General features: G+C 45.6%; 1 protein-coding gene across 4 annotated transcripts in view; it reads right to left on the bottom strand.

Moving 5' to 3' along the window:
- IST1 (IST1 factor associated with ESCRT-III) overlaps nucleotides 1-14,931 on the bottom strand; it is a 58,259-nt gene that overhangs the window by 18,201 nt on the left and 25,127 nt on the right. For 3 of the 4 annotated variants that reach the window (XM_030192783.1, XM_030192782.1, XM_030192785.1), the window contains exons 2-5: nucleotides 12,985-13,107; nucleotides 9,786-9,966; nucleotides 9,614-9,701; nucleotides 1,418-1,501 (exon numbers count right to left, since the gene is read on the bottom strand). In XM_030192783.1, coding sequence (XP_030048643.1) covers nucleotides 1,418-1,501; nucleotides 9,614-9,701; nucleotides 9,786-9,966; nucleotides 12,985-13,072 — 441 coding nt within the window. In that variant the 5' untranslated portion in view covers nucleotides 13,073-13,107. The remainder of the gene's footprint in view (nucleotides 1-1,417; nucleotides 1,502-9,613; nucleotides 9,702-9,785; nucleotides 9,967-12,984; nucleotides 13,108-14,931) is intronic. The other variant, XM_030192784.1, reaches the window with a different exon arrangement.

The raw sequence follows: 14,931 nt of genomic DNA, 5'->3' as shown, positions 1-14,931 counted from the left end.
TGGTATCACTGCATATATCTCAAATGCACTTGTCCCTCTGCTGCCTAACGGCCCCCCCCCCTTACAAAGCAGCATTGTAATGCCAACACAGCCCATGGCATTGCTGTGTGGCTTTGTAAAAAAAAAAAAAGGGGGGGAAGACATTTCATTGTACTGTGCCAACATCATGAGTATCGTATCTATGTTAAATGAATGCTCTATTAGGCTGCCTATTGTCTATTTTGCTGACATTTATCATATTTGTTCTATAAATGATCAACAATACTGTTTTAATACGTACATTACTGAAACTATAATACTATAACTGAGATTTATTTTGCCTTGTTCTGAGTTTACCTCATTGCTCTGTGTATTATGCAGACAGTTGGTCATTTTATTACTGTTATCTTGTTGATACTAAGCGAGTTGTTTGTGACAAGCTAGATTTGCTGTGCACTGCCTTGGGTAAATCTCTTCCTAATGGCGGTTAATAAACTCTAAGAAATATAATATTATATTAGTAAATGGGATCCTAAGACTCTAAGGACCCTGTTGACTCAGCTGCGCTATAGGCGAACTAGCGTTTTTCCATGGAAGCCTTGCAAGGCCACTGTTGACGTTTCAGCAGCCATTTTAAAGAAGCAGAAGCAGCGGGAAGGAAAGAGTGGGGATCTTTCCTGCCCCGAAGAGGTCACTAGTCCACCAGGGTGCACTGAAGTACATTCGTGGTGAGAACCCTGACTCAGTCCTGGAGGAGAGGGTAGATCAGGTGAGGTGGATGGAGTAGTGGGTGGAGGGGGCTCAAAAAAGTGGATGAAATGTAGGTGCAAGGAGGGAGGGGGCTGGAAAAAAAGATTGGTAAGAGAAACATACACGGGGGGGGGGGGAGGGAAAACGGGGAATAGAGCATATGGAATAAAAGGGAGTGGAGAGAGGGACATGCTGCTCATGGATGTTTGCTAAATACAAAATTAAAAAAAAAAACATATACAATTTCAATAAAGCAGAGTACGGAAGAAAATGCATTTGTGATATTTTTACCCAGCATTTTCACTGCTTATAGAATTTGGATTCTAAGGGGAGAAGGGTCAAGGAGACTGTGCGGCAGGGTGCGACGATGGAGGTTAGATTTCTGTCCCCGTGCAACTCTCTAATCCAAATCTAGACCAGACGATACCCAATAAAAGAGGGACAATAATTCACACAAAGTCCTGAAATAGATGAATGGAGGGCCCTCAAATGGAATGGCCTAGACTGCAACTGGAGGGCACCTCTCTTCCTTGTAATGGCTGTATTAAAGTCTCTTGCTTCTGTATCTGCAACCCGAAGACATATTACAGAACTGGAAAGTAGGCTTTCAGCCACACCGATGTGCCCTCTGCTACTACAATTTGTCCTTTTCTGGGATACTAAACAGTCCGTGAGAATGAGCTCTTACCCGGTCATTGACAGTTCCAATCTGATTTGTCCTGCACAGTTTGCCATACTCTTTGCTGTACTTAGCACACAGCTGATCAGCAACCTAAAGAGGACCAAATAAATAAATAAATAAGCAAACCAATAGTTACAGAAATTTTCCCAGGGGCCCTTATAAATGTATCATATTGCCCTGGCTACACACAGTAACATAGTAGATGACGGCAGATAAAGACCTGGTAGGTCCATCCAGTCTGCCCAACAAGATAAACTCATTACATTCGGTATATGATACTTCATATGTATTCCTGATCTTGAATTGCCCTTACATAAGTACATAAGTAGTGCCATACTGGGAAAGACCAAAGGTCCATCTAGCCCAGCATCCTGTCACCGACAGTGGCCAATCCAGGTCAAGGGCACCTGGCACGCTCCCCAAACGTAAAAACATTCCAGACAAGTTATACCTAAAAATGCGGAATTTTTCCAAGTCCATTTAATAGCGGTCTATGGACTTGTCCTTTAGGAATCTATCTAACCCCTTTTTAAACTCCGTCAAGCTAACCGCCCGTACCACGTTCTCCGGCAACGAATTCCAGAGTCTAATTACACGTTGGGTGAAGAAAAATTTTCTCCGATTCGTTTTAAATTTACCACACTGTAGCTTCAACTCATGCCCTCTAGTCCTAGTATTTTTGGATAGCGTGAACAGTCGCTTCACATCCACCCGATCCATTCCACTCATTATTTTATACACTTCTATCATATCTCCCCTCAGCCGTCTCTTCTCCAAGCTAAAAAGCCCTAGCCTTCTCAGCCTCTCTTCATAGGAAAGTCGTCCCATCCCCACTATCATTTTCGTCGCCCTTCGCTGTACCTTTTCCAATTCTACTATATCTTTTTTGAGATACGGAGACCAGTACTGAACACAATACTCCAGGTGCGGTCGCACCATGGAGCGATACAACGGCATTATAACATCCGCACACCTGGACTCCATACCCTTCCTAATAACACCCAACATTCTATTCGCTTTCCTAGCCGCAGCAGCACACTGAGCAGAAGGTTTCAGCGTATCATCGACGACGACACCCAGATCCCTTTCTTGATCCGTAACTCCTAACGCGGAACCTTGCAAGACGTAGCTATAATTCGGGTTCCTCTTACCCACATGCATCACTTTGCACTTGTCAACATTGAACTTCATCTGCCACTTGCACGCCCAATCTCCCAGTCTCGCAATGTCCTCCTGTAATCGTTCACATTCCTCCTGCGACTTGACGACCCTGAATAATTTTGTGTCATCGGCGAATTTAATTACCTCACTAGTTATTCCCATCTCTAGGTCATTTATAAATACATTAAAAAGCAACGGACCCAGCACAGACCCCTGCGGGACCCCACTAACTACCCTCCTCCACTGAGAATACTGGCCACGCAATCCTACTCTCTGCTTCCCATCTTTCAACCAGTTCTTAATCCATAATAATACCCTACCTCCGATTCCATGACTCTGCAATTTCTTCAGGAGTCTTTCGTGCGGCACTTTGTCAAACGCCTTCTGAAAATCCAGATATACAATATCAACCGGCTCCCCATTGTCCACATGTTTGCTTACCCCCTCAAAAAAAATGCATTAGATTGGTGAGGCAAGACTTCCCTTCACTAAATCCGTGCTGACTTTGTCTCATCAGTCCATGTTTTTGTATATGCTCTGCAATTTTATTCTTAATAATAGCCTCCACCATCTTGCCCGGCACCGACGTCAGACTCACCGGTCTATAATTTCCCGGATCTCCTCTGGAACCCTTCTTAAAAATCGGAGTAACATTGGCTACCCTCCAGTCTTCCGGTACTACACTCGATTTTAGGGACAGATTGCATATTTCTAACAGTAGCTCCGCAAGTTCATTTTTTAGTTCTATTAATACTCTGGGATGAATACCATCAGGTCCCGGTGATTTACTACTCTTCAGCTATTTTCAAGACATAAACCGTAGAAGTTTGGCCAGCACTGTCCTTGCTCTACATTTTCTGCCCCTGAAAACCTTTACAGTTGTAGCCAGACTGAACAGTGGAGTCAAGAACATTAAACAGAAATAAATTTTGGCACATCAGAACAGAGTAAGCCGAAAGTGAGCAATGCCAAAAACAGTTAAAGCCAATGCCGGCTGCACGTTGAAAGCATTCAACAAGGCACAGACAAGGAATAAAAGTTATAGGTTATAAGACCTTCAATAAGCCCCACATGGACACATGGGAAAAGGTTTATTTTCAGCAGCTTATCCTCAAATATCAAATCCCCACACAGGTCATTCTGCTAAGAGACAAGAGAACAAAAGACTGTTGAAGCTGTTGGGAAGCAGGCGGGGTTCATTTGAGATTTACTTGTGCAATGCACAGACACTAATGAACGCTAGAGGGATCGTAAACTGCCCTTGGGACACAATAACCAGTCAGATTTTCAGGATATCCAGATAACGTTTGCATACACTGTGGCAGATATTCAGATGATCTAAAAACTTAGGATTTTTTCTTCTAGTTCTAGGAGCAACTCTTAAAATGTAGGTGTCTATTTTCAACCTAAAAGTCAGATGCCAAATGTTAGCTGAACACAAGTTTCTTAGGTATCCAGTTGTTTTAAATATCAACTCACTGCATCTCCAGTTTCATGCAAATACATCTCAAGCTTAGTCACTGTGAATGTACTGAAAACCTAACTGGCTTAGCCTGCCCAATTCTCTTCTTAATGAAGTACTAGAGACCCCATTGATTTCCCCAGCCTTTCCTTTGAATTCCAGTACTCGTTGCTTCCACCTCTAAGCACATCCATAAAGGCATTTCCTGAGACTACCTTGGAGATTTACACTGCGATCTCATATAAACCTGCTCAACAATGTCTCACATCCTTTAGCAATCAGAATGGCACTTTTTCTGAACCTACAAATATGAGAACAATCTCATACTAGAATACACCAAATCAGCAGATTCAGTCTTGATGGCCACTGATAGCCCCGATGGTCTAGCGGGACTCTACGCCCCCCCCCAACACCCCTCCTCTTACCTTGATGTAGGAGGTAAGTGGCCCACGCCTCTGCAACCGCTTTCAAAATGGCGGAGCACAGCCTCTGCCTGGTGCATCCTGGTCGCCGCATCTCAAGAAAGATATAGTGGAATTGGAAAAGGTGCAGCGGGGATGGGACGACTTCCCTATGAAGAAAGACTAAGGAGGCTAGGGCTTTTCAGCTTGGAGAAGAGACGGCTGAGGGGAGACATGATAGAGGTATATAAAATAATGAGTGGAGTGGAACAGGTGGAGGTGAAGCGTCTGTTCACGCTTTCCAAAAATACTAGGACTAGGGGGCATGCGATGAAACTACAGTGTAGTAAATTTAAAACAAATCGGAGAAAATTTTTCTTCACCCAACACGTAATTAAACTCTGGAATTCGTTGCCGGAGAATGTGGTGAAGGCGGTTAGCTTGGCAGAGTTTAAAAAGGGGTTAGACAGTTTCCTAAAGGACAAGTCCATAAACCACTACTAAATGGACTTGGGAAAAATCCACAATTCCGGGAATAACATGTATAGAATGTTTGTACGTTTGGGAAGCTCGCCAGGTGCCCTTGGCCTGGATTGGCCGCTGTCGTGGACAGGATGCTGGGCTCGATGGACCCTTGATCTTTTCCCAGTGTGGCATTACTTATGTACCATAAAGAAAAAAACCTGGGCTATTAATGGCCACCAGGGGATCCACGCTGGTCAGGTCGGGTGAGAGTCGGACCACCAACCATGCCACTAGGGGACGGGAGGGGTCCACCAGACCCCTCCCCAGGAACTTTTCTAGGAGGGAAGGGGTGGGGGTAACTAGACCACCACCAGTGTTTTTTGCTTTTTTTTTTAAGAGTTGTGCAGGGGGTGGGGAACACACTCGAGAGAGAGAGTGCACTGGACTCCTGTGGACCCCCTCTTGAACACCCCCGCACATCTCAAAAATCTCCTTGGTGGTCTAGTGTCAGATGTCAAATGCATTTGACATCTCTCAGTCGCAAACAACGACCAATGCGCTAAGGGGAATCTGTGCATCTGATTCCCTTTGTGCATCAGTCGATGTTTGCGACTTGGTAAGTTCTCTCGCGGCACCTGTATATAGCATCTGGCCCTGAATGTGCTATAACCAGACAAGTTCTGAACTGCCCTGGCTCTGACCTACAGTGGTGGAAATAAGTATTTGATCCCTTGCTGATTTTGTAAGTTTGCCCACTGACAAAGACATGAGCAGCCCATAATTGAAGGGTAGGTTATTGGTAACAGTGAGAGATAGCACATCACAAATTAAATCCGGAAAATCACATTGTGGAAAGTATATGAATTTATTTGCATTCTGCAGAGGGAAATAAGTATTTAATCCCTCTGGCAAACAAGACCTAATACTTGGTGGCAAAACCCTTGTTGGCAAGCACAGCGGTCAGACGTCTTCTGTAGTTGATGATGAGGTTTGCACACATGTCAGGAGGAATTTTGGTCCACTCCTCTTTGCAGATCATCTCTAAATCATTAAGAGTTCTGGGCTGTCGCTTGGCAACTCGCAGCTTCAGCTCCCTCCATAAGTTTTCAATGGGATTAAGGTCTGGTGACTGGCTAGGCCACTCCATGACCCTACTACTACTATTTAACTAATGTGCTTCTTCCTGAGCCACTCCTTTGTTGCCTTGGCTGTATGTTTTGGGTCATTGTCGTGCTGGAAGACCCAGCCACGACCCATTTTTAAGGCCCTGGCGGAGGGAAGGAGGTTGTCACTCAGAATTGTACGGTACATGGCCCCATCCATTCTCCCATTGATGCGGTGAAGTAGTCCTGTGCCCTTAGCAAAGAAACACCCCCAAAACATAACATTTCCACCTCCATGCTTGACAGTGGGGACGGTGTTCTTTGGGTCATAGGCAGCATTTCTCTTCCTCCAAACACGGCGAGTTGAGTTCATGCCAAAGAGCTCAATTTTTGTCTCATCTGACCACAGCACCTTCTCCCAATCACTCTCGGCATCATCCAGGTGTTCACTGGCAAACTTCAGACGGGCCGTCACATGTGCCTTCCGGAGCAGGGGGACCTTGCGGGCACTGCAGGATTGCAATCCGTTATGTCGTAATGTGTTACCAATGGTTTTCGTGGTGACAGTGGTCCCAGCTGCCTTGAGATCATTGACAAGTTCCCCCCTTGTAGTTGTAGGCTGATTTCTAACCTTCCTCATGATCAAGGATACCCCACGAGGTGAGATTTTGCGTGGAGCCCCAGATCTTTGTCGATTGACAGTCATTTTGTACTTCTTCCATTTTCTTACTATGGCACCAACAGTTGTCTCCTTCTCGCCCAGCATCTTACTGATGGTTTTGTAGCCCATTCCAGCCTTGTGCAGGTGTATGATCTTGTCCCTGACATCCTTAGACAGCTCCTTGCTCTTGGCCATTTTGTAGAGGTTAGAGTCTGACTGATTCACTGAGTCTGTGGACAGGTGTCTTTCATACAGGTGACCATTGCCGACAGCTGTCTGTCATGCAGGTAACGAGTTGATTTGGAGCATCTACCTGGTCTGTAGGGGCCAGATCTCTTACTGGTTGGTGGGGGATCAAATACTTATTTCCCTCTGCAGAATGCAAATAAATTCATATACTTTCCACAATGTGATTTTCCGGATTTAATTTGTGATGTGCTATCTCTCACTGTTACCAATAACCTACCCTTCAATTATGGGCTGCTCATGTCTTTGTCAGTGGGCAAACTTACAAAATCAGCAAGGGATCAAATACTTATTTCCACCACTGTAACACTACCTGCATAGTGAGGCGGGGCTAGTGCTGGGCAAGACTTCTACGGTCTGTGCCCTGAAAATGGCATATACAAATAAAGGCCAGATATACACAAGTAGCACATATGAGTTTATCTTGTTGGGCAGACTAGATGGACCGTGCGGGTCTTTTTCTGCCGTCATGTTACTACTATGTTACTATGTAAAACATGAGCGTCAGCAGTGCTACTTATATCATGAAGACCCTAATACCAAGGTTTACAGAGAACATCTATAACATCCATCAATTTCACTAAAAACTAAAAAAAGAATGAATAGCAAGAATGCAGTCTGAACGTTCACTAATGCAAAGTTACCTAATCTTTAAATCATAGTACTACTACTATTAAACATTTCTATAGCGCTACTAGACTTACACAGCGCTGTAAATTAACATGAAAAGACAGTCCCTGCTCAACAGAGCTTACAATCTAAATTGGACAGACGAACAGACAGCTAGGGGTGGGGAAATTGCAGTGGTAGGGGTGATAAGTGAGGGTGTTGAGTAAGAGAGTCATGGTTAGGAGTCGAAAGCAGTAGCAAAGAGGTGGGCTTTAAGCCTAGACTTGAAGACAGCCAGAGACTGAGCCTGACGTACTGGCTCAGGGAGTCTATTCCAGGCATAGGGAGCAGCGAGATAGAAGGAACGGAGCCGGGAGTTAGCAGTGGGGGAGAAGGGGGACGACAGGAGACATTTACCCAGCGAACGGAGTTCACGGGGAGGAGTGTAGGGAGAGATGAGAGCGGAAAGGTACTGAGGAGCTGCGGAGTGGATGCACTTGTAGGTCAAAAGGAGAAGTTTGAACTGTATGCGGAAGCGGATAGGGAGCCAGTGAAGCGACTTGAGGAGAGGGCTAACGTGAGTATAGCGACTCTGGCGGAATATAAGACGCGCAGCAGAGTTTTGGACAGATTGAAGAGGAGATAGATGGCTGAGCGGGAGACCAGCAAGAAGCAAATTGCAGTAGTCTAGGCGAGAGGTGATAAGGGTGTGGGTAAGGGTTTTGGTATCGTCCTCGGAGAGGAAAGGGCGAATTTTATTAATATTATAGAGAAAGAAACGACAGGTTTTGGCAATCTGCTGAATATGAGCAGAGAAGGAGAGAGCGGAGTCAAAGATGACTCCAAGGTTGCGCGCAGACGAGACAGGGAGGATGAGAGTGTTATCTACCGAAATAGAGAACGGGGGGGGGGGGGGGGAGAGGAGAGGCAGGTTTAGGGGGAAAGAGGAGAAGCTCAGTTTTGGTCATGTTTAGTTTCAGGTGGCGGCGAGACATCCAGGCAGCGATGTCAGACAGGCAGGCCGATACTTTGGTCTGGATTTCAGCTGAGATATCCGGTGCGGAGAGGTAGATCTGGGTATCATCAGCGTAAAGGTGGTATTGAAAGCCATGGGATGAGATCAGAGCACCAAGGGAAGAGGTATAGATGGAGAAGAGGAGAGGTCCTAGGACAGATCCTTGGGGTACACCGACTGTTAGCGGGATAGATGTGGAGGAGGAACCACCAGAGTATACGCTAAGAGTACATCGGGAGAGATAGGAAGAGAACCAGGAAAGAACAGGGCCCCGGAATCCAAGAGAGAATAATGTATCAAGGAGTAAGGTGTGATCAACAGTATCAAAAGCAGCAGATAGGTCGAGGAGGATGAGACTAGAGTAGAGTAGTATCCTGAAGACGAGTAGCATTTGGCTGCAGCCGCTCCCTGGAGCATTGAGGTGTAGAAGTTAGTGGTTGATGTTCCTATAACACTAGGTATGCCGAGAGCTGTAGTTGTCGAGAGACACACACCAGTATTACCTGCAGCTCTCAGAAAGATCAGAAGTGGCAGCGTTTCCTCCATTTCACCAGTCCCCTCTCATCATAGACTTGGAGATAGGAAGGAATTTCTCTCACCATTGAATTACCGATTACTAAGTACAGAGCACTGTTGGGTAATGTAAAGGCTGCAGTCCATTTGTTTACAATACAACACAGAGCTTATTAACCGCTTTCTTCCCAGTTTTTGTGTTGGTCTCTTATTTTGGGATAAACAGTAACTCATTAAAAAATTATGTAAATAAGTCAATATTTATCAAATAATAAAAGGTTTCAAATTTTTCTGAAATGATAAATAATTTGGTTCAACTCTAAAGAAATACAGGTGAACCATTCCAAGAGAGTTAAACATGCGCTTTAAGTGAAATATTAGTTGATCCCAAGGATGAAAAGAACAAAAGGTATTTTTTAGTCCTCAATCTATCCAGTTATCTAATGCTACAGTAATTAGAGGCTGAAGAGAGAAGAGCAGGAGAATGGGACAAAAGTTAATGAGCAAACTTACTGCAAAACACTCATTTCTGTCACTCAACCCCTGCGAAGGAATCAACTACTCACTATTCTCAGCTCAGCCACTTCAGCCTGCAATCGAGGTGCTGCCCAAATCAAGGTCGATACTGCTTCGCCCAACCCAGGATCCATTTCTCTGAAGAGCACAAAGTCAGAAATCAGACACTCTGAAAACAAGCCCTTCCCCCACCTTAGTCTCCCCCGATACTAAAGATCTTACTTCATGGACTGAATCAAGCCAAATCGAGCCAGCAGCAGATCACAGTACAGCTCCAGGATTTCCATTGCCTCCACCAGGTAATCCTCACGGATGATGTGCTCCACACGGATCCGAGCCCGTTCATCTTTCCCCGTTGACAAATAATCTGCAATCTCCTTCCTTGCCTTCTGGGCCAACTCAGCTATGGTAAAAAGCAAAGCATAACTTGCAACTCCATGTTTCAAAACCTACTCACCCCCAACACCCTCAAATGCTGAGCTCCCATCCTCTGCTCACAAAACACTTGGCTTTCCTTCTGCAAGGGCAGCCTGGGACCCCACACCTCCCCAATACATCTAGCTCCTCAATCACACAGGACCACCTCGAACACACCTCTTTTTCAGACCATTCCAAAACCCAGAGCAGAACTGGGAATTTCCCAGGCTGCACAAGTACCCTGTTTCCCCGAAAGTAAGACATCTCCCGAAAATAAGACCTAGTAGAGGTTTTCCTGAATTGGTAGATATAAGGCCTCCCCCGAAAGTAAGACCTAGCAAATTTTTGTTTGAAAGCAGGGCCGCCGAGAGCCGGAAAAGGCCACCCCCGGGTCGCCCCCCACCCGAGGTCGCCGGGCCCCCCCTCCACCCACCCTCCGTCACTCCCGGAACTAACCTTGAACGCCTTCTTTCACCTTCGCAGCAAGCAGCAGCAGGGCAGACCTCGCCTTCCTTCTGTGCCCCGCCCTCGTGGACGTTACGTCAGGCGAGGGCGGGACACGGAAGGAAGGAGTGGCCTGCCCTGCTGCTGCGAAGGTGAAAGGATGCGTTTAAGGTTAGTTCCGGGAGCGACAGAGGGCGGGCGGGCCAACCCCGATCCAACCCCGAAAAATAAGACAGCCCCTGAAAATAAGACCTAGCGCATTTTTGGGGGCAAAAATTAATATAAGACAGTGTCTTATTTTCGGGGAAACACGGTAAATATTCTTGGTGTTTGTGGTGAAACAGAGGTTTATGTGCACCGAGACCTTTTGCTTCCCCAGTGAAATTTCCTCTCTTCCACTCCTTGAACTGACAGCCAGAAAGCAGTCTGATCTATAGTCTTTCAGTGATGTTCTGATCCTTGCAACACTTAAGTGAAGCTTGGATTGCATATTTCCCCCTATCCCATAAGACTGTAGCATGATGCAATATCATTGGTTAAAAAGCTACCAGTATGCCACAGGAGTTGGGCCAGTTTCATTTGTGCCAGAATGGAGTAAGTTTTCTTGTCTCTGGTGGTCGGTGGCAAGCAGCAGCGGATTCATACAGCCTGCTCGTGCCAACCCAGGAGCCTTCATTCTGATGTAACTTCCTGCTTCCACATAGACGAGAGGATACAAGGCTCCAGGGTTGGTGTGAACAGGCTGTATGAATCGTTGCTCCCTGCCACTGACCACTAGAGACAAGAAAAAGCTTAAAAGGTACATGGGGGGAGGGGTCAAGATAGACAAGGGGACAGAAAGAAGAGATGCTGGACGATTTCTGTGGAGGTGGAAGGAAGAGAAGGTAAAAATGCTGGACCATATGTGGGGGTGTCCCTTGACAATTTTAGTACTGTATAAGTGTGCAGAGAGATGAAAAATGGTTGAAAATCTCTGCTCTGTACCCAGATTGGTCCTTTAGGCAGCCCCTGGCTTGGGAGAACAGAGGAAACAGGGTCCTGCCCAGCTCTACACACCCCAGCGAAGGAAAACATAGTAACATAGTAGATGACGGCAGAAAAAGACCTGCACGGTCCATCTAGTCTGCCCAAGATAAACTCATATGTGTATACCTTACCTTGAATTTGTACCTGTCCTTTTCAGGGCACAGACCATATAAGTCTGCCCAGCAGTATTTCCCGCCTCCCAACCACCAGTCCCGCCTCCCATCAGCGACTCTGGTACAGACTGTATAAGTCTGCCCTCCCCTATTCTCGCCTCCCAACCACCACCCCTCTTCCCCCAGGAAGTCTCTCCTGAAGCTCCCAGGGTGCTGGTTAAGTACAGTAAGACATGTCTAAACAGCAATCTGTTATTCTACTTGTTAGTCGTTTGCCAACTGTTAATAAACTTTCTAGTTTGTTAGCCCTGCTTCTGACTAATCAATAATCCACAGTACTATTTTTTTTATTTGATTTTTGGGAGTTTTTCTATAAACTGTGGTGATACTGAGATTCTCCTAGTCTGCAGGCAGGTTTTTGTCTAAATGTAGGGGAACCTGTGCAAGTTAAAGCAAGGCCTGAGCTGTGGCTGGCAGCACCCGCCACAAGGCTAATCCTAGTGTCCACTCAGGCTTGTTAACATGTTACAGGATGGTATCCAAGCTCTAAAGTACAGCATTTCAGAGCCACTGAGAAACACAGCCGGGCCCGGGACAGGACTGGGCTGCCACACGCGCCCCCCCCCCCCCCCCCCCCCCCCAACCTGGGCCACCCCCACACCTGTCTGCTCCCTCGCTCTGTCCTCTCCTGCGCTGCTCCTGTCCGTGCCAGGACTCAGGACCTGGATGATTGCAGTAACGCACTATCACGTTAAATTGAATCATCCGGGTCCAGGAGAGCACAGACCTGGAAGCAGGCAGGAAGAAGCCTGCCGGTGATGAGACCGGGCCCAGGGAATTTTGTCCCTCCCTCCTTTCATTCGGGCTGAGGATCAAAATCATATGACTAGTGGAGCTCGCTTGCTGAGTATTGGAAAAAAGTCCTGTATCTACCATGGGACCTGCTTTCTCCCTTCCCCGACACAGAAATCCAATAAAACACAGAAACATTCTCCTATACTTCTTTTATAAACATGACACATACATGGGAAAATGGAAGAGGGACCCTGTGCAGCTGGACAACCACAGTCTTCCTCACTAGTGTGCCGTGGCATACTTGTGTATCTGTTACCGCTGTCATCACAGCACCCAGCTTTCAAGATCTCACAAGAGACACCACAGTAACTTACCAATCGATGGCAGATGACCAAAATAGTCTTCCCCGAGGAAGGCTGCCCTCGCACTAGGGACACCCGGGTGCAATACCACCAGGAACCTTCCTTCCAACTCCAACAAAATGTCTACCAGCCCATCCAAGGATCCTGTCACCCTCATAATTAATCACAGCCCAACGCTACCTTGCGAGCAGATGCACTGCTCTCTTCTGATCCCTGGTACCGCATGTCCCCATGCAGTCTCTTCCCAGTACCCCTGTTACTCACTTTTCTTTTTCTCCAGGAGTTTCAGGCGATTGATAACAAGTCGTAGATTGACTCGTAGACGTTCTGCTTTAAATCCTGATCCAAGCATGATTTCCACGTCCTAGCAGAAGCAGAGGGTTGTCACTAGGATGAGGTAATAACTCAGTTTTAGAGAAAACATTTATGAGAATCGGATCCCAATATCCAGAGAGAAGTACCATTAGTTAAAGATAGGAGTAGAGAAATAGAAGAGAGTGAATTAAGCAATTTTGCAACTTTCAGTGTGTGACATGTATCCTGTGCAAATGCTAAACATTTGGACATTTTCTGAAAAGTTAACAGCATATCTTGTGAAAACAGAACAAGAACATGGAACTTACACTTTTAGCTTTTTGTACATCTGAACAAAGGGAAACTACTAGAATATTGCATAAGTGTGCGATACTTTGAGTACTGTGTTCAATCTGGTTGCTGTAATTTAAAAAAAATATAGCAGAATTAGAAAAGGCTCAAAGGAGAGCAACCAAAATGATAAAGGGGATGGAATGCCTCTCGTATGAGGAAAGGCTAAAGAGGTCAGGGTTCTTCAGCTTGGAAAACAGACAGCTGACGGGGGATATGATAAAGGTCTACAAAATCCTGAGTGCTACAGAACGGGTAAACGTAAATCGATTTTATACTCTTGCCAAATTTGCGATAATTCCTTTCAAAGTCTTTGTACTTTTTGAAATTCATACAGACTCACAACATCTTTCTAACAGCTGTCTACCTTCCTGGAACCCAAAACATTTTAACAGACTCTCAGTCGCCATCTCCAACCTCACGAATGGTCTCTAGGCCCCAATATTTTCCATCGTATTACACAAAGGTTTGATGTTCCTAACATAGATCTTTTGCAACGGATCTCAATGCCAAGTGCAAAACGTTCTGCTCATGTCATCCTGCCAAGATTTATTTATTTTTATTTATTTATTGCATTTGTATCCCACATTTTCCCACCTTTTTGCGGGCTCAGATTGGCCAAGAACACATTTGCCATACCTTGGACAACAGACGTTCTTTACACATATCCACCAATTCCTCTAATATCAGAAACTCTTCTCAAAATATCTCAAGACAAAGCTCAAGTAATTTCATCGCTCCCTATTGGCCTCGCCAACCTTGGCTCTCCCTTCTACTTCAATTGAACCAACTTCCTCCTTACCATCTACGACTATTACAATATCTAATGACTCAGAATCATGGAACCATATTTCACCAGAACATTCACTCACTAGCTCTCAGAGCCTAGAAACTAAGCAGTGACCGTTCAAATCCTTTATCAGCAGTTGAATCTGTCATTCTGGGATCCAGAAATCCATCCATGAGGAAAGTTTATGCCTTTCAGTGGAAACATTTTTCAAATGGGTGCTCTTTGATATCTCAAGACCTCTTCACGTGTCCGACTGCCACTTTATTACAATACCTCCTGCACCTCTCAGACTCCATCCAAGCTCATCTCAGTGCAATCTCATCTTTTCATGAAGAAATTGCTTCTCGATCCCTCACTTAACATCCCATTGTTTCTAGAGGCCTACTCAATATAAAACCTTCTCTCAAACCCCCCATTCCTCTTGTAGCGCTATAGAAATAAGTAGTAGCAGTAGTAGTAGTAAATCTTGTATTGCAATTGTTAACAACTAGTAAAAAAGGCCCGTTTCTGACACAAATGAAACGGGCGCTAGCAAGGTTTTCCTTGGAGTGTGTATGTTTGGGAGAGTGTATGTGAGAGTGACTGTTTGAGAGTCAGAGTGAAAGTGTGAGTGTGTGAGAGAGAGAGTGAGTCTGGGTGTGAGTGTGTTTGTGAGAGAGTGTGTGTGTGAGAATGAGAGTGTGTGCAAGTGTGTATGTGAGACACTGTGTGAGAGAGTGTGTGTGTGTGTGGGCGAGAGAGAGTGTGTGAGACACAGATTCTCTGTGAGAGTGAGT

Source organism: Microcaecilia unicolor, chromosome 2 (genome assembly GCF_901765095.1).
Source record: "Microcaecilia unicolor chromosome 2, aMicUni1.1, whole genome shotgun sequence".
NCBI lineage: Eukaryota > Metazoa > Chordata > Amphibia > Gymnophiona > Siphonopidae > Microcaecilia > Microcaecilia unicolor.
This window is presented reverse-complemented; position numbering and strand designations above follow the sequence as displayed.